This window comes from Setaria italica, chromosome V (genome assembly GCF_000263155.2).
Source record: "Setaria italica strain Yugu1 chromosome V, Setaria_italica_v2.0, whole genome shotgun sequence".
NCBI lineage: Eukaryota > Viridiplantae > Streptophyta > Magnoliopsida > Poales > Poaceae > Setaria > Setaria italica.
In genome coordinates, this window is record NC_028454.1 from 9,048,140 (window position 1) to 9,071,730 (window position 23,591).

The following is a 23,591-nucleotide window of genomic DNA, read 5'->3' on the forward strand; positions in this document are numbered from 1 at the left end:
CAAGAAGCATGTGGGGGAAAAGCAGTTACACAAGACTGGCAAGCAGCAGTGTGTAAAAGAAGGAAACGGGAAGGGGGTGAAAATGATTTCAGCTCTGCTTGCACCGCCGTATGTGGTTATGGTACTAGATTACTGAACTTTACTAGGCAGAAAGAAGCAAGACGGAATGGAGAATGAAAGATCCTATTAAGGATAAGGGAAGATAGATGAGAGGTGGGAAATTGTAAAAGGGTCTTTGTTCAATTGTATTAATTGACTTTAGTCCATAGAACCAAACAGGTGTGGACTAAAGTTTAATCCTTGGACTAAGTAACCATACACCACCTTAGCATCTCTCTTTTGGATCCCTATTTCTTTTCATAAGTGTGAACAGAAGAGTAAAATGCATGCACATGAGCTATTTAATGTTTGAATCTGCACATCGACATAAATCATAAATGAAAAGCATTAACTAACCAATGACATTTTTGGATGGGAAGAGCATTAACTAACCAATGACTTTTGTGTGTTCGCGAGAGGCCGCGGATCTTCCTATCTCAATCACGGCCCATCCCTGTGCAGTGCGCCTTGACCTTTCGTCTCTCCACCTAATCACCTTCTTTCGGACCGGCCATGCCAATTGTCAAAGAGCTGACAACTTTCAAAGCTGGCGAGCAGCCCTACACATGTCCCTGACAGTACGTGTCATGACCACGGCGTCCCGTACAAATCGCATCAGCAACAAAGCCCCATTTCAGTTGCCGATGACCGACAGAGGCCAGCCGACGAGGTCGAGCTCGAGCACCTACCTACCAAAGCAACCGGAATGGCAACGCGCACAGGAACAGTGAGCTCGCTGCTGCTTCTGCTCCTGTCCGGCTCGATGTCCGTCTGGACCATCTCGACTCTAGCGGTGGCGGCCGCAGAGGCCGACGACGAGGCCGCGCTGCTCGCCTTCAAGGCCGCGGCGATCGGCAGCAGCGGCCACGGCGACCTGCTTCCTTCGTGGAACGGCAGCAGCAGCACCAGCGCCGGCGGGTTCTGCGGCTGGGAGGGGGTGACGTGCGGGGCCAGGCATCGGCGGCGAGTGGTGGCGCTGCGCCTTCCCTTCCACCGGCTCGCCGGCGTCCTCTCCCCTGCCATCGGCAACCTGTCGTTCCTCAGGGTCCTCGACCTGAGCTCCAACAGCTTCGCCGGAGAAATCCCCTCGGCCATCGGGCGCCTGCGCCGCCTGCGGTCCCTCAACCTGAGCAGCAACGCCTTCGCCGGCGAGCTGCCGGCCAACCTGACCTCATGCGCCGCACTAGAGGTGATGACCCTCCAGACCAACCAGCTCCGCGGGCACATTCCCCCGGAGCTCGGCAACAAGCTGCCGCGCCTCGAGGTGATCGTGCTGTGGCAGAACAACCTCACCGGCGCCATCCCGGCGTCCTTGGCCAACTTGTCTTCGCTGAGGATCTTCGCCGTCGGATTCAACCAGCTCCAGGGCACCATCCCTCCGTTCTTTGAAGGTACCCTGGGCCTCCAACACCTCGACCTTGCATACAATCGACTCTCCGGTGAGCTCCCGCAATCCCTGTACAACATGTCTTCGCTGAAATCGCTGCAGGTTCAGGGGAACATGTTCCGTGGACGCATCCCGGCCGACATCGGCACCAAGTTCCCCAACTTGCCGATCCTTAGTTTTGGTGTCAACCAGTTCACCGGATCCATCCCTGCTTCACTCTCCAACCTCACCAATCTCCAAGTGCTCGACCTTTCAAGAAACAGGCTTAGTGGATATGTGCCTCGCACACTTGGGAGGCTGCAAGCTCTGCGTACCTTGAGACTGCACAACAACAGGCTAGAAGCAAACAACAGGGAAGGGTGGGAATTCATCACTTCATTATCAAACTGCAGTAACCTCCAGGTATTGGAAATTAATGGGAACACTGATTTCACCGGGCAGCTCCCAAGTTCAATAGCGAATCTGTCGACAACCTTGCAAATCCTCCTTCTGGGTAAAACTGGGATCTCAGGAAGCATCCCCTCTGCCATAAGCAATCTGATCGGCCTTCAAGTCCTCGCTGTGACAGATACTTTTATGTCAGGAGTTATTCCAGAGAGCATAGGAAAGCTGGAAAACTTGGGTTCACTCGGCCTATACAACACTAACGTGTCAGGCCTCATACCCACATCCATTGGAAATCTCTCAAATTTGATTGAATTGTATGCAAATAATGCCAACCTAGAGGGAGCGATTCCAACAAGCTTAGGGAAGCTCAAGAATTTGATAACCCTTAATCTGTCCCTAAACCGCTTCAACGGTTCAATTCCGACTGAAATTTTCAAACAACCCCAGCTCTCTAGATACTTAGACTTGTCATACAATTCGCTGTCGGGACCCCTTCCTTCTGAAGTTGGTAGCTTACAGAATGTTAACCAACTATTTCTTTCTGGAAACCAATTGTCTGGTGAGATACCTCATAGTATCGGGGAGTGCACCGTGCTGCAGGAACTTTGGTTGGACAATAACTCATTCGAAGGAAGAATACCTCAATCTCTGAACAAGATAAAGGGTCTGAGTACACTCAACTTGTCCATGAATAGATTGTCTGGTTCTGTTCCTGACGCAATTGGAAGTATCCAAAACTTGCAACAATTAAACCTGGCACACAACAATTTATCAGGGACGATTCCTACAAATCTGCAGAAGTTGACATCACTGACAGAATTGGATCTGTCCTTCAATAATCTGGAAGGGGAAGTGCCAAAAGAGGGCATTTTCAGAAATTTGGCTAACTTATCGATCATCGGAAATAATGGGCTTTGTGGTGGAATACCTCAGCTTCACTTAGCTCCATGCCATATGACCTCTGTGAAAAATAATAGAAAGCGGCGGTTGGTGTCTCTTCCAATAGCTCTGACAGTAATGGGTGCACTCTTGTTCTTAGTGTTTGTTGTTATCCTCATTCTGTTTAACTACAAGAAACTTAAACAAAAGCAGAAGAACCAATTCCAACCACCAATGCTTGAGGAACAGTTTGGTAGAATTTCTTATGATGCATTAGCAAATGGAACCAATGGCTTTTCAGAAGATAATTTGCTTGGAAAAGGAAGCTTTGGGGAGGTCTATAAATGCGATTTTCAGGATAACAGAACTATTGTTGCTGTGAAGGTTTTTAACCTCAAACAATCTGGATCTGCTAGAAGTTTTATTGCGGAATGTGAGGCACTGAGAAGCGTGCGTCACCGTTGTCTCATAAATATCATCACATGCTGCTCAAGCATCGATCACCAAGGTCAAGAGTTCAAGGCACTAATTTATGAGTTCATGCCAAATGGTAGCTTAAATGATTGGATTCATCCAAAATCTGGCATGCCCACAGTGAGTAACACTCTCAGCCTAGCACAAAGGCTCGATATTTCTGTTGATATCATGGATGCATTGGACTATCTTCATAATCACTGCCAACCACCAATCGTTCACTGCGATCTCAAGCCGACCAACATCCTTCTTGCAGAAGACATGAGTGCCCGAGTTGGTGACTTTGGTTTATCAAGAATCCTTCCAGAAAGTGCAAGTAAAACCCTGCAAAATTCAAATAGCATGACTGGCATAAGAGGCTCCATTGGTTATATTCCTCCAGGTAGCTGAAAATTCTATAGTTGTTTCCTTGTACCTTGCTCCATGCTACAGATAAAATTTATGATAAGATATTTTTGCAATTTTTGTAGAGTATGGTGAAGGCTCTGCAGTCTCAACTATAGGTGATGTGTATAGTCTCGGTATATTATTGCTTGAGATGTTTACTGGAAGGAGTCCCACAGATGACATGTTTGGAGACACGGTGCATCTGCATAAGTATGCCGAGCATGCCCTTAGAGAAAGAATCTTGAATATTGCTGATTCAACCATCTGGCTGCATGTAGAGTCAAAAGATAGCAATATAAGGAGCAGAATCAAGGATTGCTTGGTTTCTGTTTTCAGGCTTGCCATATCCTGCTCAAAGCAACATCCAAGGGACCGGATGATGATGAGAGATGCATCAGCAGAAATGCATGCAATCAGAGATTCATATACCACATGTTTTCCTGCTAGCTTGAGATCACAAAAACTGCAGTAATTTACAAGAGCAATGATCTCAGCTATAGGTAGAACAGGATACACGGTATATGTAATCTGTTACCTGAAATAAATGAAGCCATATATGCTCAGAGCCGTCATTCTTTCTGTAAGAGAGGTGAAAACTAAAAGGTAACATTATGCAAATTTTACATACTTAGACATGCAATGTTTGAAGCTACAGAACAGCATAGGAGAAAGCATAGCAAACCGACACTATTTCTGGGATATTTAAGTTAGCTATACATGGACCAGCATGCAAGAGAACTATGTGCATTTTTCAGTTCAAACCTACCTAGCCATGCGAGCACTATGTGGCCTTTTTAGTTCAAGCCTAGTCATGCGAGTAGCAAGCAAATAACATTCTTGCCCAGATATTTGCCACACAGTTCATTATGCAATAGCTTACAATCAAGTTCATTCACACAGTCAGACCATTATATAACAGAAATCACAAAAGACAAAACCATAGAATAAGTAACATTAATCACAAAATCCATGAGGAACTAGTGGCCCGTAAGCACGACCACACTTCTTATCGCAAGGCACACAGAAACCATCATCCATCCATCCAATTTCATTCACACTTCAATGCTGCTGCAATCAGACAAAATGCACCACAACAATCAGCAGCGCCCAACAACCACTACAAGTACCAGTGGCGAGAGGGAGGCAACCTAAGGGGATGTGAACCTGGTGACAACCTTGATGCCCTCGGAGATGGCGTGCTTCACGAGCTCAAGGACAATGTTTACACTTTAGCTCCGGTAGTTCCTCGAGGGGAAGCAATCCCTGTGTGCGGGATCCACATGACATGGCTAATGGGAACAATAGGACACTTGTAAGTTGTAACAAAGTATCTTCAGTTGAATTTTCTTTAGTCATGAACATTATTATTCTTGTGAAGCTTCATGTAACATGATTAGTCGTTGAACTTGATATCTTCTATCATGCATGTATAAGACCAGGCTGAGCTGGAGACACTTTGTTTTCAATTTATTTCTCATTCTCAAATCCAACTAACCAAATACTGGTGGATAAGCTAATAAAATACATGGGGATAAGGCTAGCCATAGCACGCTGGTTTGACTTGTATGCCTGGTCAGCATTAGCTCAACACTCAATCATTAACTATAAACAATCTTACACTAACACGCTACTCCACTAGTTTAATTACTAAAAGGGTGTCGATCCTAAAACGTTGTCCATCTATAGTGATTGGGCTTTGTCTGCAGTAATTGGGAAAAGAGAAACAAAAAAGGCAGGAAAAAAATGATACTTCTACTCCCTCCGTTCCAAATTGGAAGTCGTTCCAAATTGGAAGTCGTTCCAAGAATCTTGAAGAGTCAAAGTATCTTAAGTTTGACCAAATTTATATGATAATATAATAACATTTATGATGTCAACTAAGTATCATTAGATTCTTTATCAATTATATTTTCATAGTATATCTATTTGATGTCATAAATCTTTATATTTTTCTCTATAATTTTGGTCAAATTTGAGATGCTTTGACTCTCCAAGATTCTTAGAATGACTTACAATTTAGGACGAAGGGAGTACATAGTTACAAATACCAGGCCTGGAGTGGGAAGTGTGGGTCTGCGTATGTGGGACCAAAAAGGAACTGCTACAACCGGAAAAATGTGGAATGCCAGCGTGTAGAAAATGCCACGCGGACTCTGTCCAAGTCAAGAGTAAACGCTATGCGGTGATCACTATAATATTTTGCAAGCAAATGCACGTGTCATGATGGTACGATCAAGGCTTAGTATAAATAGTAACACCAGCAAGGCAGAATCAACTTACCAGATAGCACCCAGACACCAATCACTGCCCTTCGATCATCCTCGCGTACAAAGCAACCGGCATGGCAATGGGCTCACTGAGCTTGCTGCTGCTCTTGTTGATATCCACCGCATCAGCAGACGACGAGGCCGCGCTGCTGGCCTTCAAGGCTGCGGCGATCGGCGGCAACAGGTACGGAGACCCACTTGCTTTGTGGAACAAGAGCAGCGCCGGTGGGTACTGCAGCTGGGAGGGGGTGAGGTGCCAGCAGCGACAAGTTGTGGAGCTGAGCCTGACCTCCCGCGGGCTAGAAGGTGTCCTCTCGCCAGCCATCGGTAACCTGTCATCTCTTAGAGTTCTAAACCTGAGCAACAACGCGTTCCACAAGGACATACCCGCGAGCCTCGGGCGCCTGCGCCACCTCCACACCGTTGACCTAAGCAGCAATGTTTTCTCCGGTAAGATCCCTGCCAACCTCAGCTCCTGCCCCAACCTAACCACCCTGTTATTCTACTCCAACCAGCTCAGTGGGTCCGTACCTTTCGAGCTTGGTGACAAGCTAACACGCCTCAAGAATCTCATAGTGTACAAAAACAACCTCATCGGCGGCATTCCAGCGTCGTTGGCTAACTTGTCATCATTACTTGTGCTGTCTCTCTCATTCAACCAGCTCGAGGGTACCATCCCTCCGGGCCTTGGTGGCATCCTCAGCCTCCGGCACCTCGACCTCGCCTTTAACAGACTCTCTGGTGATCCCCCAGCCTCACTGTACAACCTATCTTCATTGGAGATGTTGCAAATTCAAGGAAACATGCTCCGTGGAAGCATTCCTGTGGACATTGGAAAAAGGTTCCCCAGCATGTTGATTCTTAGACTTGCTACGAACCAGTTCACCGGGTCCATCCCTGCTTCACTTTCCAACCTCACAACACTTAAAGAACTTGAACTTCAAGAAAACGGGCTCAGTGGACATGTACCTAGCACCATGGGGAAACTTCAAGGGCTGCGACGTCTGAACCTGCAGCACACCAACCTAGAAGCAGACAATAAGGAGGGGTGGGAGTTCATGACTTCACTATCAAATTGCAGCCAGCTCCAGCATTTACTTATCGGCAGTAACACTGCCTTCACTGGGCAGATTCCTAGTTCAATAGGGAACCTCTCAACAACCCTGCGAACCCTCATGTTGGCCGACACTGGAATATCAGGGACCATACCCTCATCCATTGGCAACTTGGTGAACCTTGAATACCTCCATATGGCGAATAATACCATATATGGTGTGATTCCTGAGAGCATCGGTAAGCTAGGAAACTTGGTTATGCTAGCTTTATACAACACAGATTTGTCAGGCTTCATACCTCCATCTATCGGAAATCTCACAAGGTTGATTAGCCTTAATGCATACAGTGGCAATTTGGAGGGGCCGATTCCAGCAAGTTTAGGGAAGCTGAAGAATCTGGTAGCCCTGGATCTATCAATGAATCGGCTAAACGGTTCCATTCCCATAGAGATATTCAGACTGCCACTTCTTTCTAGGTACTTAGCTTTCGTATACAATTCACTATCAGGACCTCTTCCTTCAGAAGTTGGTAGATTACGGAACCTTAACGCCCTGGCTTTGACTGGAAATCAATTGTCCGGTACGATACCTGATAGTATTGGGGAGTGCACTGTGCTACAAAGCCTTTGGTTGGACAATAATTCATTCGAAGGAAGCATACCTCCATCTGTAAGAAATTTGAAAGGTCTGACTACACTCGATCTGTCAATGAATAAGTTATCTGGTATTATTCCTGATGCCATCGGAAGTATCAGCAACCTTCAAGTGCTATTTCTTGCTGACAACAATCTTTCAGGACCAATCCCTACACTACTGCAGAATGTAACGTCACTGATAGCATTGAATCTATCATTCAATAATCTGCAAGGGGAAGTGCCGAAAGAAGGCATTTTCAGATATGTGGCTAACTTTTCAATCACTGGAAATAGTGAGCTTTGTGGTGGAATACCTCAGCTTAATTTAGCTCCATGCAGCACAATATCTGTTAAGAATAATAGAAAAGGGAGGTTGCAGTCCCTTAAAATAGCTATGCCAATCATCGGTGCACTCTTGTTATTAGGTATCATTATTGTACTCTTTCATCTGACCAATAAGACTAGAAGAAGGCAGAAGAGGCCATTCTTATCACCAATAACTGAGAAACAAAATGAAAGAGTTTCTTATCAGGCACTAGCAAATGGTACTGATGGATTTTCAGAAGCCAACTTGCTTGGTAAAGGAAGCTTTGGGGCGGTCTACAAATGCACTTTCCAAGATGAGGGAACTATTGTTGCAGTGAAGGTCTTTAACCTCGAACAATCAGGATCCACTCGAAGTTTTGTGGCTGAATGTGAGGCTCTGAGCAGGGCACGGCATCGGTGTCTTATTAAAATCATCACCTGCTGCTCAAGCATTAATCACCAAGGTCAAGAGTTCAAGGCATTAGTTTTTGAGTTCATGCCAAACGGTAGCTTGAATGCTTGGCTTAATCCAAACTCTGACATGCCCAATCTGACAAATACTCTAAGCCTAGAGCAAAGGCTAGACATTGCTGTAGATGTCATGGATGCTTTAGACTATCTTCACAATCACTGTCAGACACCAATTGTTCACTGCGATCTGAAACCAAGCAACATCCTTCTTGCAGAAGACATGAGTGCCCGAGTTGGAGATTTTGGCATATCTAGAATCCTTCCAGAAAGTGCAAGTAGAACCTTGCAAAATTCAAATAGCACAATTGGAATAAGAGGCTCCATTGGTTATGTTGCGCCAGGTAACTGAAGTCCCTTTGTTGTTTCCTTTTAATTAGCCCCATGATATAGATGAAATTCATGATTAGGTATGTTTGCAAATTCTGTAGAGTATGGTGAAGGCTCTGCGATCTCCACTATTGGCGATGTGTATAGTCTCGGTATATTATTACTTGAGATGTTTACTGGAAGGAGCCCCACAGATGACATGTTCAGAGAGGTGGATCTGCATCAGTATTCCAAGCAAGGGCTTAGTGAAAGAATATTGGATATTGCTGATTCGACAATCTGGCTGCATGTAGAGTCAAAGGATAGCATTATAAGGAGCACAATAAAAAATTGCTTGGTTTCTGTTTTCAGGCTTGCCATATCCTGCTCAAAGCGAAATCCAAGGGACCGAATGATGATGAAAGATGCAGTAGTAGAGATGCACGCAATCAGAGATTCTTACCACAAGTTTTCCTGCTAGGTTGAGAAGACACACCACTTAGGTCATTTGCATGAGAAATGATCACAGCTGGAGGTAGAACAGAATATGCTGTAGATGTAATCAGTAACCTGAAATAAATGAAGCCTTATGTTCTCTGATCTGTAGTTCTTTCCATATGTGTGAAAACGAAAAGGTAAATTTTATGTCATATTTTCCTTCTTAATGCATGCAAATATGCAGTGCTTGAAGTTCTGCAACAGTGGGTATAACATCCCTCAAATAAAATGTGAAGCAAACTAAAACAGATGATTGGTCTGAAAATTTAATGATATATGACTACGGTTCAAAATAACCACCTTGCACAAAACAACAGCACTGCCCACCGAAATTTGATCACTAATCAAGTAGGCAACGTCCAGCTCAAACTGACATTATGGCAATCTGGGTGTGCACAAAAGCCAATAGTAGCACTAAAAGATGCTTAAATTCAGGACCATTCTGTTCTCTTTTGACTTGCAAGAGAGATTATAAGTGATCGATGCAGAGGTGGAGATTACTGCAATTAAATTACCAATTAGCAGGTAGGAGAATATCGAGAAGAGAGAGAGAGAGAGAGAGAGAGAGAGAGAGAGAGAGAGAGAGAGAGAGAGAGAGAGAGAGAGAGAGTATAACTCAGCAGAGAATCACAATAGCAGAAAATCTATACGAAACAAGTATCACCATGGATGTCCACAAGAGCACCTAGGTTAAATATCTTTTGCATGTTCTCAAGATTTCAGAATGCAAATGTTGCCCAAATTTATCGCTCAATTCACAAGCATTGCCTTTTTTTCTAGAATACGCAGGAGAGCTGCGTATCTTTTCATTTAAGAAGAAAGTTTTGTTACAGCGCGGACTAACCGGACGCGCGCACACGGGATAGTGGTAGATGTTCGGTGTTACATGGTTACACGACACAACGGTTACAAAGATCAACAAAAGTACAAAGCTAGCTCCCTAGTGGCTCGGTACTGCCGGCCAACTGAAATGCGTTAGGATGCTGGCCCGGCCGCACACCTCGAGTCAGCTCTGCGGGATTCTTCTCTGCTGCACGATCAAAGACGCGAATGTTGAGATTCGTCGTATCCATGGAACCTGATCACGACCAATTGTGTTGCTTGCCGCGCCGGCGGTCACACACTCACCGTTCCAGCGCTGCTCGCGATCTGCATGAGTTGATCATTAGTCAGATCGTTAGCCAGCGGAAAGATGTCCCGTAGCGCTGTAAAATGTTGCGGCTGCATCGTTGTCTTTAGAAACTTGTTAGAATCTTTTGCGGCAACATGGTCGGCGTCTGCATAGCGATCGATTATCCCAAATTTGCGCATGGCGAGCACCTCGCCCTTCTTTGAAGGTCGGACAGTGATGTTCAACGGCTTGCTAGCGAGGCGGCCGCTTCGTCTTGGCGTCGGCGCCGTGCTCTCAGCTGGCGCCCTGGCTGGCGGCCTGTCCACGAGAGGGAGCTGTATTGCTAGACGGACGGAGCTTATGAAAGCCGCTGTCTTTTCTTTGGCAATCGTGGAGGAGCCTGGCGCCGCCGTCGGTAGTGGGGTGGCCTGAGCAGCGGTTAGAGTCCGTGGCGTGTTTCTTGAAGCGCTTCGTGATTGCGACGCCGTCGGCCCCCGGTTCGCCAAGGGTGTCCAGGAATCATTCTCCGTGGGCGCCTGCGGGGATGGCTGACCGGCTTCAACGTGCCTTTCGCGTTCCGCACCACAACGTGCCCGGCAGCAGTAGGTTCGAATTGGCGTTGCAAACTTTGCTAACTCGGGAATCACACGGAGAGAGGCAGCGGACCCGGTCGCGCTCGGGGTGGCCGCTGGGGCCGGTTGGATCCGGAGGACCGCTTCGAATCTCATCGGGTCCACAGCACGGCTATCTGAGCAGCGGCGTGGCGGCAGGAGCTGTTCAGGCGCTAGCTCAAGGCCATATTCCGTAGGTCCCCGTGACCTGCCAGTACGCGTGCACCGTGGCGACGTGGGTGAGGTAGGGGATGGGCTCGGCGCAGACTGGGGTGCGCCGGTCGTGCACGTCGCGTCGCGGCACAGGCGGGGTCACGGGTTGCTGCAGCGGAGCGGCGCATTTCAAATTGCCGCCGAAATGGCTTGTCACGTTCGTTGCCCTCGGGGATCGAGTCAAGGATCGTTGCCCCGCCATCGTTTCCGTTGGTGAGCGTCTCCTGGTTGCGGAGGGGTAAGCTGCGCCTGCCAGCGGCGCCGTGCAAGACGGCGGCGGCCCAGACGCAAGCCCCCTGGAGCGCTCCCCCGCCGACGCACCCTCAACAGCGGCGCAACTGTCCGCCACGCCGGCTCTGGTGAAGAACCCATGCAGACGAGGCCCGCAACCCCGAGACTCACCGTAGCCACGGTCAGGGTCGCCATCATGGCCGGAGTCGCCGTCGCTCGACGGCGGTGATGGTCCCGGCGACGGAGACGGAGAACGGGAACGAAAGTCGGCGATGTGGCGTAGGCGGACGATGATGTCGTAGGCGAGGACCTTCTTTTGCCGTAGGTATGGGGGCAGATTACCAAACACTCGCCGCATAACCGGATCATCGTACTCGATCTGTTGCTCATGCATGCTCCGCGATCAACAACTTCACCTCTCTTGGTATGCGTCTGGGGTCATCCGTCCATGCCTGGACTTTCAGCTTGCTCATGTCCGTGCGCTCTTCTTCCACTTGTTCAACTCGCTCGATCCAACAGGACGTAGAGAGGAGCTTTCGAGCGGTGCGAGCGCAGCAGGCATGTGCCGGCACGCCGTCGAGCTCGAGCGAGACACGGAACTGGAGCGTCCGCGCGTCTGCCCGAACAAGGCGCGTCCACGGCCGAAAAAAGAAGCGAAGCTCGCCGACGGGGACACTGCCGGCGCTCATGGCGGCATCCCGCGCCCGCTGTGTCGTGAAGGTCACGATGAAGCTCTCCGGCCAGAATTTTTTGATGCTGAACTTGTCCGCCCCCGCGACTGGTAGCTCGGAAATGGCGCGGCGTAGCCCGTCAATCGACGCATCAGGCGGGGCACCTGGCGCCGCCGCCAGCAGCGAGAGCCGCAGTCGACCTTCCTCGGCGTCTAACGCGGCGTCCCGGCTAAGGTAGCATACTTCCTCCGTCGGGCGAGAGTCGGGATGACCAGGCGGCGTGTCATCGTCGACGTAGAAGAGCGCCCCCCCGTGTCGCCGTCATCGCTTCTAGAACCTGACGGCCCCTCCCTCAAGGGCGGCCGCGGCAGGTTCGTGGTTTGATGCGGTGGCGCGAGCCCGCCACGCTGGGTGCGTGCAGGGCTGCCAGCGCCGGAGCGAGCACGGACACGGCCAACCTGGCTAGCGTGGCTAACAGCCGGGGAGTGGGTCCTGCCGAAGGCGTCCCGTCCTTGTGGCGTTGGCGGTGAGCTGCGTCTCTGCCGGATAATGCGTCGTCCGCCACCCTCTGCTGATGAAACCGAGATGACGGGGCTGCGCGGGCGTTTGCAGTCGCGGGCGAGGTGCCAAAAGCCGTGGCAGCGGAAGCATCTCGTCGGCCGGCGGCATTGCGCAATGAAGTGGGTGGACGAAAGGCAGTTGAAGCATCTGCCTGAAAGTTCCGGCGGAATGCGCTTCACTGGCGGCTGCGCTTGTTCTACCGCCATCCATTGTTGCTGAGCCAGGATCTGGTGCGTCTGCTTTCAGCCTTCGTCCAGCCGTCCTCGTCGGTCTCTGGGGCAGGCGCAGGAGCGGGCTGAGCCAGGACGGATTGAATCCGGCCGTGCTTCCTGGCGTGCTCCGTGATTCACAAGCATTGCAGCTGCAAGAAACAAGAATTTATCATCTCCATAAAAAATCAGTACAATCAAAACCAGTGCATATTGCAAAACCCCACAAATGCACAGACATGGACCAGCATGCAAGAAGAACCACAAAAATTGCACATTTCTTATAAGCATTAGAGGAATTTCACATTTCAATCCAAGCTCATAAGAATCTTGATACCAAAATTTGCCAATCATGTTGTATAATAATCACCATTTCAGTAACAATGATGACACAATCAGAGCAATCTATCATTAATCTTAATTTTTGTTTTTTTGCATAATAGTCATTAATGTACAGAAATCGCGCACTATCACAGATGCATAATAGGGACCAGTGTCTAATAGCACAAAACTACAAAAGCCAGAATGCCAGATAGAGACCCAGTTACGCACAAACCATTACCCATCAACTTCCATTTCCATTAACTTCTGCCACTTTTGCTAGCAGATAATCTGCGCTACCGCTAGAAACACCACCCTGCTACTGGCCTACTGCAACAAGTACCAGAGGGGGGGATTGGGGAAACCTAAGACGGTGAGACTTGAGAGCACGCCCTTGTAGATAGCGAGGACGAGGCGATGCGGGCGGCCTCCTGGCTGACCACCTCTCGAAGAAGTCTCCGACGAAGGAACTCGAGATGGTTGGCGGTGAGGTAATGGGCATGGAGCCCGACAATTTTTTTTTCGTTTTTTTTTTTTTTTGTTTTGAGAAGGTGAAGTTGAGTTTTTTTTTTAGTTGAGAGAGGGGACGGCCAGAAAACAAGAAATTCTGTCTGGATGACGAGTGTGGGCTGCAAGGCCCAAAAACTTGGACGTCGTGGCCACGTGCGCGCACGCAGAGCAGACCGTTTTGCTTTGTATCGAAAGGCCCGGCCCAAGTTTGAGTCTGTTGAAGCATCAAGTTTTTGGAACGAATTTAATTTTTTTTTAAACGAATGTTGAAGCATCCAGTTGTTTATCAGAAAGAAAACATCAAGGAATGGCGGAGAAGTCAAATGGTCAGACGTTGACTATATTTATTTCACTGTGCGGAATAATGCCAATGAACTCAAGACACCTCCAAATTGACAGATAATGCAAGGGAATAAGGAATAACGATAATGATGCCGAAAATATGCAAAAGACGGAATATTGGTTTTACTGGGAAGCTGCCGGCTTCAATCGTGAATCTCTCAACGACAATGGAAGGCCTCATGTTGGCTGACACTGGGATCGTTGGAAGCACTCCCTTGGCCACCGGCAATCTGTTTAACCTCCAATTCTTCAGCATATCTGGAGAAGTTCCAGATAGCATTGGCAAGCTGCTAAACTTGGCTCAACTAGGTTTGTACAATACTCACTTGTCAGGGCTTATACCTTCATCTATTGGGAATCTCTCAAAGGTGACTGCGCTTGCTGTATTCAACACCAATCTAGAAGGGACCAATTCCAAAAAGCATAGGGAGGCTAAAGAATCTGTACGCCATTGATATGAAAAGGAACCGTCTCAATGGTTCAATTCCCATGGAGATTTTCAAACTACCACTCCTTTCTAGATACTTAAGCTTGTCATACAATTTACTATCGGGGCCCCTTTCCTTCTGGGTCTATCCGGAAACCAATTGCCTGGTGAGATACCTGATAGCATTGGGGAGTGCGGACACTTTGGCTAGACAATAACTTATTCGAGGGAAGAATACCCCAATCTTTGCATAAGATTAAGGGCTTGAGTACACTCGACTTGTCCATGAATAAGTCATTCCCGAAGGCCTTGGTAGCAATCGTGAGCTTCAACAATTGTATCTGGCACACAACAATTTGTCCGGGACAACCCCAAAAGCTTCAACAATTGTATCTGCCACACAACAATTTGTCCGGGGCAACCCCAAAAGCATTACAAAATTTGGCAATCTGCAAGGGGAAGTGCCAAAAGAGGGGATATTCAAAAATTTGGCAAATTTGTCAATCACTGGAAATAATGATCTTTGTGCAGTGGTGGGATACCTCAACTTCATTTAGCTCCATGCCACATGAACGCTGTGAAAAGTAACATAAAAGGGAAGTTGAAGTCTCTTACAATAGTGCTAGCAACAACAGGTGCACTCTTGCTTTTAGCTTTTGCTATTCTGTGTCAATTAATCAATAAGAAGCTTAGACGAAGGCAGACTAGCCCATTCCTACCTCCAAAAATTGAGGATCACTATGAAAGAGTTTCCTACCATGCATTAGCAAATGGAACCAATGGATTTTCGGAAGCTAATTTGCTTGGTAAAGGAAGCTTTGGGGAAGTATATAAATGCACTTTTCAAGATGAAGGAACTACTATTGCTGCTCTGAAGGTTTTTAACCTTGAACAGTCTAGATCTATCAAAAGTTTTGTGGCTGAATGTGAAGCACTAAAAAGGGTGCGTCACCGTTGCCTCATAACTTAGTATCCTTTTTCTTATAAAAAGAATGTCAATATAATATATGAGTCGAATTCTACCATATAAAAGCTGAAAATTTCCATGCTCCCTCACTAATCCACAGATCCCATGAACTAATAAATTCAGCAAACATTCAGACCAGTGGCGGAGGTTGGACGGGACATTTTGAGCTCGAGCTTATTACTAGGTTGCTTATTTTGGTTTTGTTTAAGAATGCGAGTTCTTCGTATTTGAGTTTTGCTTGATTAGAGGCCTGTGCCCAAAAAAAACTACGGCCGTGGTGCCTGTATACTGAACTGAGGGTCTCAGTCCGAATCTGCATTGACAAAGCTCAATCTTTGTGATGAGCGTGCAAGTCAGCGAAAGAAATGGCATGCAGCCTTACTTTTCTTTCAGCAAGACAGAAAACATCATCAAGTGAAAGAGCCATTATATCTTGCCCCCAACGTCATCGACGTCAGTCACCGCGCCGGCGGCTATCTGCTATGGAGCCGAAGAGCCTTCATAAACCATGACTCCTCGCGAAGAAAAAGATCCATGATTCAACGACGCGTCCACGTCATGCGCTGCAGTCCTTTGACACATTCTAAGTCCACTACTGCCATACGTGTAATTTTTTGACATATCTACGTTGATACCTGAGTTCAACTTTCCAACTATCAACATACATATGTTATAATTTCTGTTAAAAATCTTAGTCTGATTGGATATGAAAAATCTAATAAAAAAATGAACGCGAAGAACTGGTGACCAATTAATTTGTCAACCACGCGCGCCTACATCATGTCACGGCTGCTCATGATGTATTAAGTTCAATTGTATAATCTAGATATCATATAATCTATTTTATAGGCTCAATCATTATTAGTAACAATGGCTCATTTGATCGAATTTGCATCTACATCATCCACTAATGCCCACTTATGCTATTATTAGCATACGAGAAAACATAGTCGTTTGATTGGGTACCGATTCAAAGTCAAATATCAACAGCATTGTTAAACAACAGCTTGACGGGAGCTATCCCAGCATCGCTATCCAACATGTCATCTCTGAACTTTCTTGCTCTAGGTAGAAAACCAGCTCGAGGGGCCCATACCATCCGAACTTGGCAGCATTGGAGGCCTACAAGCCCTTGATCTCTCCCGGAACAACCTCTCAGGTGTGCTTCCACACACACTGTACAATTTGTCCATGCTGAAAGGCTTCTTGGTAAACAGTAATTTGCTTTCTGGAACTATTCCTGCTGATATTGGCAATAGGTTGCACAATATTGGCTTCATAAACTTCTCTTCCAACCGATTTCATGGAACTATCCCACCTTCAGTCTCCAATCTCTCTGCCCTCGCAACCCTTGCCCTTGATGGTAACAATCTTAGTGGATATGTGCCTTCTATTTTGGGGAGGTTGCAATCTCTTATTGGCCTGTACTTGAATGACAATAAGCTAGAAGCAAATGACAGGGAGGGCTGGGAATTCGTCCATATGCTCGCAAACTGCAGCCAGCTTCAGAGACTGATTCTTCGCAATAACTCTTTCAGTGGGAAACTTCCCAGTTCAATTGCAAATCTGTCGACAACTCTCAAAGTTCTTGATCTTTCAGACAATAGAATCTCCGGATCTATTCCACCCAACATCGATAATTTGGTTGGTCTGGAAACACTTGTGATGGCGAATACTTCTATATCTGGAGTGATTCCGGAGAGCATTGGTAGGCTAACAAACTTGGCTACATTAGGCATTTACAACACTAGCTTGTCAGGCCTCGTACCTCCATCACTAGGAAATCTCACACAGTTGAATATTCTTTATGCATACTGTAGCAACTTGGAGGGGCCAATCCCAGCAAGCTTGGGAAAATTAGAGAATCTAATTGTCCTTGATCTCTCAACAAATCGACTCAATGGTTCAATTCCCGGAGAGGTCTTAAAACTTCCCGCACTTTCCTACTACTTAGACTTATCATACAATTCGTTGTCTGGGCCACTTCCTACTGAAGTTGGTAGCTTGACAAAACTTAACCAACTGATTCTGTCAGGAAACCAGTTGTCTGGCAACATAACCGACAGTATCCGAAAATGTGCATCGTTGGAATGGCTCTTGCTAGACCATAACTCGTTTGAGGGAAGCATACCTCAATCTCTGAAAAATTTACAAGGTCTAGCTCTACTGAACCTAACAATGAATAAGTTAACCGGCAATATTCCTGATGCCCTTTCTAGTATTGGTGGCCTAAAACAATTATATCTAGCACACAACAACTTGTCCGGTTTGATACCTCAGGTTTACAGAGCTTGACATCCTTGTCCAGACTGGATCTGTCCTTCAATGATCTCCAAGGTGAAGTACCAAAAGGGGGTGTTTTTGCAAATGCAACTTACATATCAATTTACGGAAATGAAAAGCTTTGTGGTGGAACACCTCAACTTCAATTAGCTCCATGTTCCATGCCTGTTGTGGAAAAGAAGAGGAAAATGTCAAAATCTCTTATGGTCACTTTAACATCAATCAGCACACTTGTAATCTTGGTTCTAGTGGCTGCTCTTGTTCAGTTGATCCCCAAGAAGCTCAAAAAAAGGCGTCAAAGTCAAATCATACCCACAATCGAGGAACAATATGAAAGAGTTTCTTATCAAGAATTGTCAAATGGGACCAATGGTTCGTCAAAGGATAATTTGGTTGGACAAGGAAGTTATGGCGTGGTTTATAAATGTACTTTACAAAATCAGGGCACTACGTCAGCTGTAAAGGTGTTTAACATACAACAACCTGGATCTGCTAGGAGTTTTGAAGCTGAATGTGAGGCATTGAGAAGGGTGCGTCACCATTGTCTCATGAACATCATCACCTGCTGCTCAAGCATCAATCATCAAGGTTAAGAGTTCAAGGCACTTGTTTTTGAGTTCATGCCAAATGGTAGCCTGAATGATTGGCTTCACCCAAAGTCTGACACATTTGCTCAAACAAACACTCTTAGCCTAGTTCAAAGGTTACACATTGCTGTAAATATCGTGGATGCTTTGGACTATCTTCATAATCATTGTGAGCCATCAATCATTCATTGCGATCTCAAACCGAGCAACATCCTTCTTGCAGAAGACATGAGTGCTCGAGTTGGAGACTTTGGCATATCAAGAATCCTTCAAGAAAATCCTAGTAACACAGTACAAAATTCGAATAGCACAATTGGAATACGAGGCTCTATTGATTATGTTGCCCCAGGCAATTGTAATACGAGGTCAAAGACTGCACAGTGAACTCTAGACCCGTCAAAGAAGTAACGATATAATTTATTCCGCCTAGGAATCAAGGAAGAATGACCCTCTGATGGTCCTTGCTCCTGCAACAGAAACTAGTACAAGTCAAACACGATGTCCCCATCACTCTTTGGCAGCTAGCCACTCACATATGGACATCACAGGATCAAGATAGCACATCAAGCAACATAGTTACCACACCAACAGATATGGACATGCAGTCAGCAACGACCTTGCTCCTGCTATCCGCCTCCATATTCATCTCCATCCCAGCGGCTGCAGAAGCCGACGACCAGGCCACACTGCTCGCATTCAAGGCCGCGGCAACTCGCGGTGGCCATGGCAACGCACTTGCTTCGTGGAACAGCAGCAGCGCCGGCGGGTTCTGCAGCTGGGAGGGTGTTACCTGCGGGAGCAGGCACCGGAGAGTGGTGGCGCTGAGCCTGCGTTCCCACGGGCTCACCGGCGTCCTCTCGCCGGTGATCGGGAACCTGTCATTCCTCAGGACTCTCAACCTGAGCAAGAACGGGTTCAACGGGAACGTTCCCGCGAGCCTTGGCCGTTTGCGCCACCTGCAGGCCCTCAACTTGAGCTACAACGCCTTCTCCGGTGAGCTCCCAGCCAACCTGTCCTCATGCACTAGTTTAACGATCATGGCCCTCCAGTCCAACCATCTCCAAGGGTACATACCTCCCGAGCTCGGTGACAATCTAGCACGCCTCACGAGGCTCCAACTGCGGGAAAACAACCTGATTGGAACCATTCCAGCATCACTTGGCAACTTGTCGTCACTGCGTATGCTGGACCTCGCATCCAACCAGTTCGACGGCGCCATCCCTCCCAGTCTTGGTAGCATCCTCGGCCTCCAGTATCTTAATCTCGCCTTCAACAACCTCTCCGGCGAGTTCCCCAACTCATTGTACAACTTGTCTTCGTTGCAAGTGTTGGAAACTCTATCCAACGTGCTCGAGGGAAGCATTCCTGCAGACATCGGAAGTAGATTCCCCAAGATGTGGTTACTTACCTTTGCTCATAACAGGTTCACCGGAACCATCCCATCTTCGTTCTCCAACCTCACTTCTCTCCAAGGACTAGACCTCTCTGTAAACATGCTCAGTGGATATTTGCCTCCCACACTTGGTAGGCTACCAGCTCTGCAAGGTCTATACTTGTACGGCAACATGTTGGAAACAGACAAAATGCAGCTACGGGAATTCATTACTTCGTTGTCAAACTGTAGTCAACTCCGGCTATTAATGCTCAATGACAATGCCGGTCTCGCTGGGCAGCTGCCAAGTTCAGTAGTGAATCTCTCAACAAGCCTCCAAGTTCTCCGCTTCGATTTCACAAGTATCTCGGGGACAATTCCCTCAGCCATCAGCAATTTGGTCAACCTCCGAATCTTCATTGCAGGGGCTACTTCCATATCTGGATTAATTCCAAAGAGCATTGGAGAACTGACAAACTTGGGATGGCTAGGTTTGCACCAAACTAACTTGTCGGGTCGAATACCTTCATCTATTGGAAATCTCTCAAATTTAGTTAGCCTTCTTGCCCACGACAGCAATCTGGAGGGACCAATTCCAGCAAGCATAGTGAACATGACTAATTTATTGAAACTCGATCTAGCAATGAACCGTCTGAATGGTTCGCTTCCCAAAGAGATTTTCAAATTACCAGTAATCTCTATTTACTTAAACCTGTCATACAATTCACTATCAGGATCACTCCCCTCTGAAGTTGGTAGCTTTGGAAACCTTAACAGCCTGGTTCTCTCCGGAAACCAATTTTCCGGTGAGATACCAAATACTATTGGGGGATGCATTGTGCTTCAACAACTTAGATTGGACAATAACTTATTTGAAGGAAGCATACCTCAATCTCTCAACAATATAAAGGGCCTGAGCGAACTCAACCTATCATTGAATAGGTTGTCTGGTTCTATTCCTAATGCCATTGGAAGCATATATAACGTACAACAGTTGTATCTAGCATACAACAATTTGTCAGGGCCGATACCTTCAGTTCTGCAAAATTTGACATCATTATCAAGGTTGGACCTGTCCTTTAACAATCTGGAAGGGGAAGTGCCAAAAGATGGCATTTTTAGAAACTTGACCAACCTGTCGATTTCTGGAAACAATGAACTTTGTGGTGGAATACCTCAGCTTCATTTAGCACCATGCAAAATGGACTCTGTGAAAAAGAATAGAGAAGGGCGGTCAAAGTCTCTAACAATAGCTCTGACAACTATTGGTGCGATCTTTTTCTTAACTTTGGTTACAGTTTCAATTCAGATCATCTCTAAGAAACTTAGACGAAAGCAACAGAGCCCATTCCAACCACCAATAGTTGATGAACAGTATGAAAGAGTTTCTTATCAAGCAATAGCAAATGGAACCAATGGTTTTTCAGAAGCCAATTTGCTAGGTAAAGGAAGTTTTGGCATGGTCTATAAATGCACTTTCCAAGATGAGGGAACTATTGCTGCAGTGAAGGTTTTTAACCTTGAGCAATCCGGATCTACTAGAAGTTTTGTGGCTGAATGTGAAGCGCTTAGAAGGGTGCGGCACCGTAGTCTCATAAAGATCATTACATGCTGCTCAAGCATCAATCACCAAGGCCAAGAGTTCAAGGCTCTAGTTTTCGAGTTTATGCCAAATGGTAGCTTAAGTGATTGGCTTCATAAAAAATCTGGCATGCCTACAGTGACCAATACTCTCAACCTAGCACAAAGGCTCGATATTTCTGTTGATATCATGGATGCTTTGGATTATCTTCACAATCACTGCCAGCCATCAATCATTCATTGCGATCTCAAGCCAAGCAACATCCTTCTTGCAGAAGACATGAGTGCCAGAGTTGGAGACTTCGGCATATCAAGAATCCTTCCCAAAAGAGCAAGTCAAACCCTACAAAATTCAAACAGCACAATTGGAATAAGAGGCTCTATTGGTTATGTTGCTCCAGGTAACTAAAATAATGGTGTTTTGGTTTTTGTTATAATTCCTAGTTCTTAATACACATTCGTGCTGATTATTTTTTTTTGGCACAATTACAGAGTACGGTGAAGGTTCTTCTGTTTCAGGTCTTGGAGATGTTTATAGCCTCGGCATATTGCTGCTTGAGATGTTTACAGGAAGGAGCCCAACTGATGACATATTCAGAGGGTCACTGGATCTGCATAAGTTTTCAGAGGATGCTCTTCCAGATCGAATCTGGGAGATAGTTGACACAAAAATGTGGTTGCATACAGATGCCTGTGACGAAACCACAAGAAATAGAATTGAAAATTGCTTGGTTGCTATCGTTGCTCTCGGAATATCCTGCTCAAAGAAACAACCAAGAGAGAGGATATCGATACAAGATGCGGTCACTGAGATGCATGCTATCAGAGATTCATACCTTATGTTTGGCAGACCTTTGCGGTAGAACATGGAGTAGTAGCAACAATTCTGCGGTAATTTGCAACGCTTCAACTCTATTATTCTGTAATTAACATTTAACAATCTGCAATTCTTTACATCAGATTTATGCAAGTGGATTATATTGATTATGTAAAATGTTCCCAACAGTACATAAAACAAATAAAAGAAATGTGTTGTTTCCCTGTAGTTTGCTCCATGGTATAGATGAACTCTAAGATCAGTTGTTGCACATTTTGTAGCATATGGGGGAATGCTCTGAGATCTTAGCGACTAGTGATGTATATAGTCTGATCATATTCTTGCTTGAGATATTTACATGAATCCCAATGGATGCGTTTGGAGATTGAACCTTAGGCATTGCTGTTTTGACAATCTGTTTGCATGCGGAGTGCAGATCCAATGACTGAATGATGATGAGAGATGCACACAATATCCTGTTAGCTCGAGAAGACACCATTTGCAGTCTTTTGAAAGAACTATGATCACAGCTGAAGGTAGATTAGGATATGTTGTAATCTTGTAGATATATGTAGTCACCTGAAACAATGGAAGAGAAAGCCGTATTTGCTGTCAGAATTGAAGTCTCCATTTGGTTCTGCACTTCTTTCCCATAAGAGTGAAAAAAAAGGAAAGTAAAATGCATCCAAATTTATGAAATGTTTGAACCTCCCCCAACAGTGGACATGGACTGTCTCCACATCCTCATATCAATCATGGACCAAAATTTGAAAATGAATGACTTGAAATTTTAGATATGGAATGTTCAAATCATGGATCAAAAATTATGAAAATAAATAGCTTGTAAAATTAGACATAGACCTTTCAAATGACTACAGGTTCAGGGGAAAAACACCTCGAACAAAAGAACAATAAAGTTTCAACAGGAATTTAATCAATAACCAAGCAGCCTACAGCTCAAACGGCAACCAGGAAGCAGACAGATGAGAGCAGTACAAGATGTTAAAATTCAGAAAATATCCTATAGGCTACGGGATCACTAGCCGAGCACGTCCATTTTTATTCACACTTTCACTTCCGGTGCTGGCTGCTGCTTGCAGTCTGCAGATAAAAATGGAGCACAACGACAGTCACAGCACCGAACAACCACTACAAGTACCAGAGGCGCAGAAGGAAGCAACCGAAGGGGATGTGAACTTGGTGATGACCTCGGTGCCCTCTGAGACGGCGTGCTTGGCGTCTGGCAAGTTCGCTGGGGGACGACGAGGCGGCGGACGGAGGTTCGGATCCGCGGAATGTGATGCTAGGCTCCTTGCTATAACGAGCAACCGGCCTCCGCGGCCAGCTTCTCGACGACCCCCCTCGCCGCCGCCGCACGCCGCCATTTTCGCCCTCGCCCGCGGCGACTTCCGTGGCCTTCGTTGCCAGCAAGTTCAGTATTTGGGCCTACAAATTATCTATGGGTTCCAGAGAGAAAGAGATACGGCCTGGTGGATTGGAAACGCGTTTGCTTTGTACACTGCTGGGCCCAAGCCATGAGGCCTATTTTGCTCGGTCCACTCTCTTGTTTCCACTTCAGTGGGCGGTATACTAGGGACATTACTTAAGGCTCGCTGCATATATTTC

The 23,591-nt window shown here is 46.4% G+C and overlaps 4 protein-coding genes and 1 long non-coding RNA gene across 7 annotated transcripts; 4 read left to right on the plus strand and 1 right to left on the minus strand.

Moving 5' to 3' along the window:
- The first annotated feature begins 722 nt into the window (after window positions 1-722).
- On the plus strand, window positions 723-5,079 carry LOC101758943 (probable LRR receptor-like serine/threonine-protein kinase At3g47570). 2 transcript variants are annotated; one of them, XR_001393215.2, is made up of 3 exons: window positions 723-3,608; window positions 3,697-4,216; window positions 4,692-5,079. XR_001393215.2 is itself a non-coding variant. In XM_014805291.2 (2 exons), the coding sequence occupies exons 1-2, from the start codon at window positions 806-808 to the stop codon at window positions 4,083-4,085; spliced, it is 3,192 nt and encodes a 1,063-aa protein (XP_014660777.1). In that variant the 5' UTR covers window positions 723-805; the 3' UTR covers window positions 4,086-5,079. The 2 variants fall into 2 exon arrangements, 1 of the variants encoding a protein (XP_014660777.1); XM_014805291.2 differs by having other exon boundaries at window positions 3,697-5,079.
- Window positions 5,080-5,899: 820 nt separating this feature from the next.
- LOC101759635 (probable LRR receptor-like serine/threonine-protein kinase At3g47570) lies at window positions 5,900-9,197 on the plus strand. The gene is made up of 2 exons (XM_022826389.1): window positions 5,900-8,688; window positions 8,776-9,197. The coding sequence occupies exons 1-2, from the start codon at window positions 5,955-5,957 to the stop codon at window positions 9,132-9,134; spliced, it is 3,093 nt and encodes a 1,030-aa protein (XP_022682124.1). The 5' UTR covers window positions 5,900-5,954; the 3' UTR covers window positions 9,135-9,197.
- A 7,282-nt stretch (window positions 9,198-16,479) lies between these two features.
- LOC101760039 (receptor kinase-like protein Xa21) lies at window positions 16,480-18,195 on the plus strand. Its single transcript, XM_022826390.1, has one exon. The coding sequence runs from the start codon at window positions 16,517-16,519 to the stop codon at window positions 17,618-17,620; it is 1,104 nt and encodes a 367-aa protein (XP_022682125.1). The 5' UTR covers window positions 16,480-16,516; the 3' UTR covers window positions 17,621-18,195.
- Window positions 18,196-18,598: 403 nt separating this feature from the next.
- LOC101759343 (probable LRR receptor-like serine/threonine-protein kinase At3g47570) lies at window positions 18,599-22,045 on the plus strand. Its single transcript, XM_022826388.1, has 2 exons — window positions 18,599-21,549; window positions 21,641-22,045. The coding sequence occupies exons 1-2, from the start codon at window positions 18,789-18,791 to the stop codon at window positions 22,009-22,011; spliced, it is 3,132 nt and encodes a 1,043-aa protein (XP_022682123.1). The 5' UTR covers window positions 18,599-18,788; the 3' UTR covers window positions 22,012-22,045.
- LOC111257220 lies at window positions 21,369-23,571 on the minus strand. Of its 2 annotated transcripts, none has more exons than XR_002677624.1 (3): window positions 23,174-23,571; window positions 21,985-23,066; window positions 21,369-21,491 (listed from the first exon to the last, which is right to left on the minus strand). It is a non-coding gene; the product is annotated as an uncharacterized LOC111257220 (long non-coding RNA). The 2 variants fall into 2 exon arrangements; XR_002677625.1 differs by having other exon boundaries at window positions 21,985-22,544; window positions 23,174-23,567.
- Between the last annotated feature and the right edge of the window lie 20 nt (window positions 23,572-23,591).

Bases quoted from the DNA above. Each gene is read 5' to 3' on its own strand.
- LOC101758943 (XM_014805291.2), top strand. From the start codon at position 806: ATGGCAACGCGCACAGGAACAGTGAGCTCGCTGCTGCTTCTGCTCCTG. The intron at 3,609-3,696 runs GTAGCTGAAAAT...CAATTTTTGTAG, and splicing joins CATTGGTTATATTCCTCCAG to AGTATGGTGAAGGCTCTGCA.
- LOC101759635 (XM_022826389.1), top strand. From the start codon at position 5,955: ATGGCAATGGGCTCACTGAGCTTGCTGCTGCTCTTGTTGATATCCACC. The intron at 8,689-8,775 runs GTAACTGAAGTC...CAAATTCTGTAG, and splicing joins CATTGGTTATGTTGCGCCAG to AGTATGGTGAAGGCTCTGCG.
- LOC101760039 (XM_022826390.1), top strand. From the start codon at position 16,517: ATGCTGAAAGGCTTCTTGGTAAACAGTAATTTGCTTTCTGGAACTATT.
- LOC101759343 (XM_022826388.1), top strand. From the start codon at position 18,789: ATGGACATGCAGTCAGCAACGACCTTGCTCCTGCTATCCGCCTCCATA. The intron at 21,550-21,640 runs GTAACTAAAATA...GCACAATTACAG, and splicing joins TATTGGTTATGTTGCTCCAG to AGTACGGTGAAGGTTCTTCT.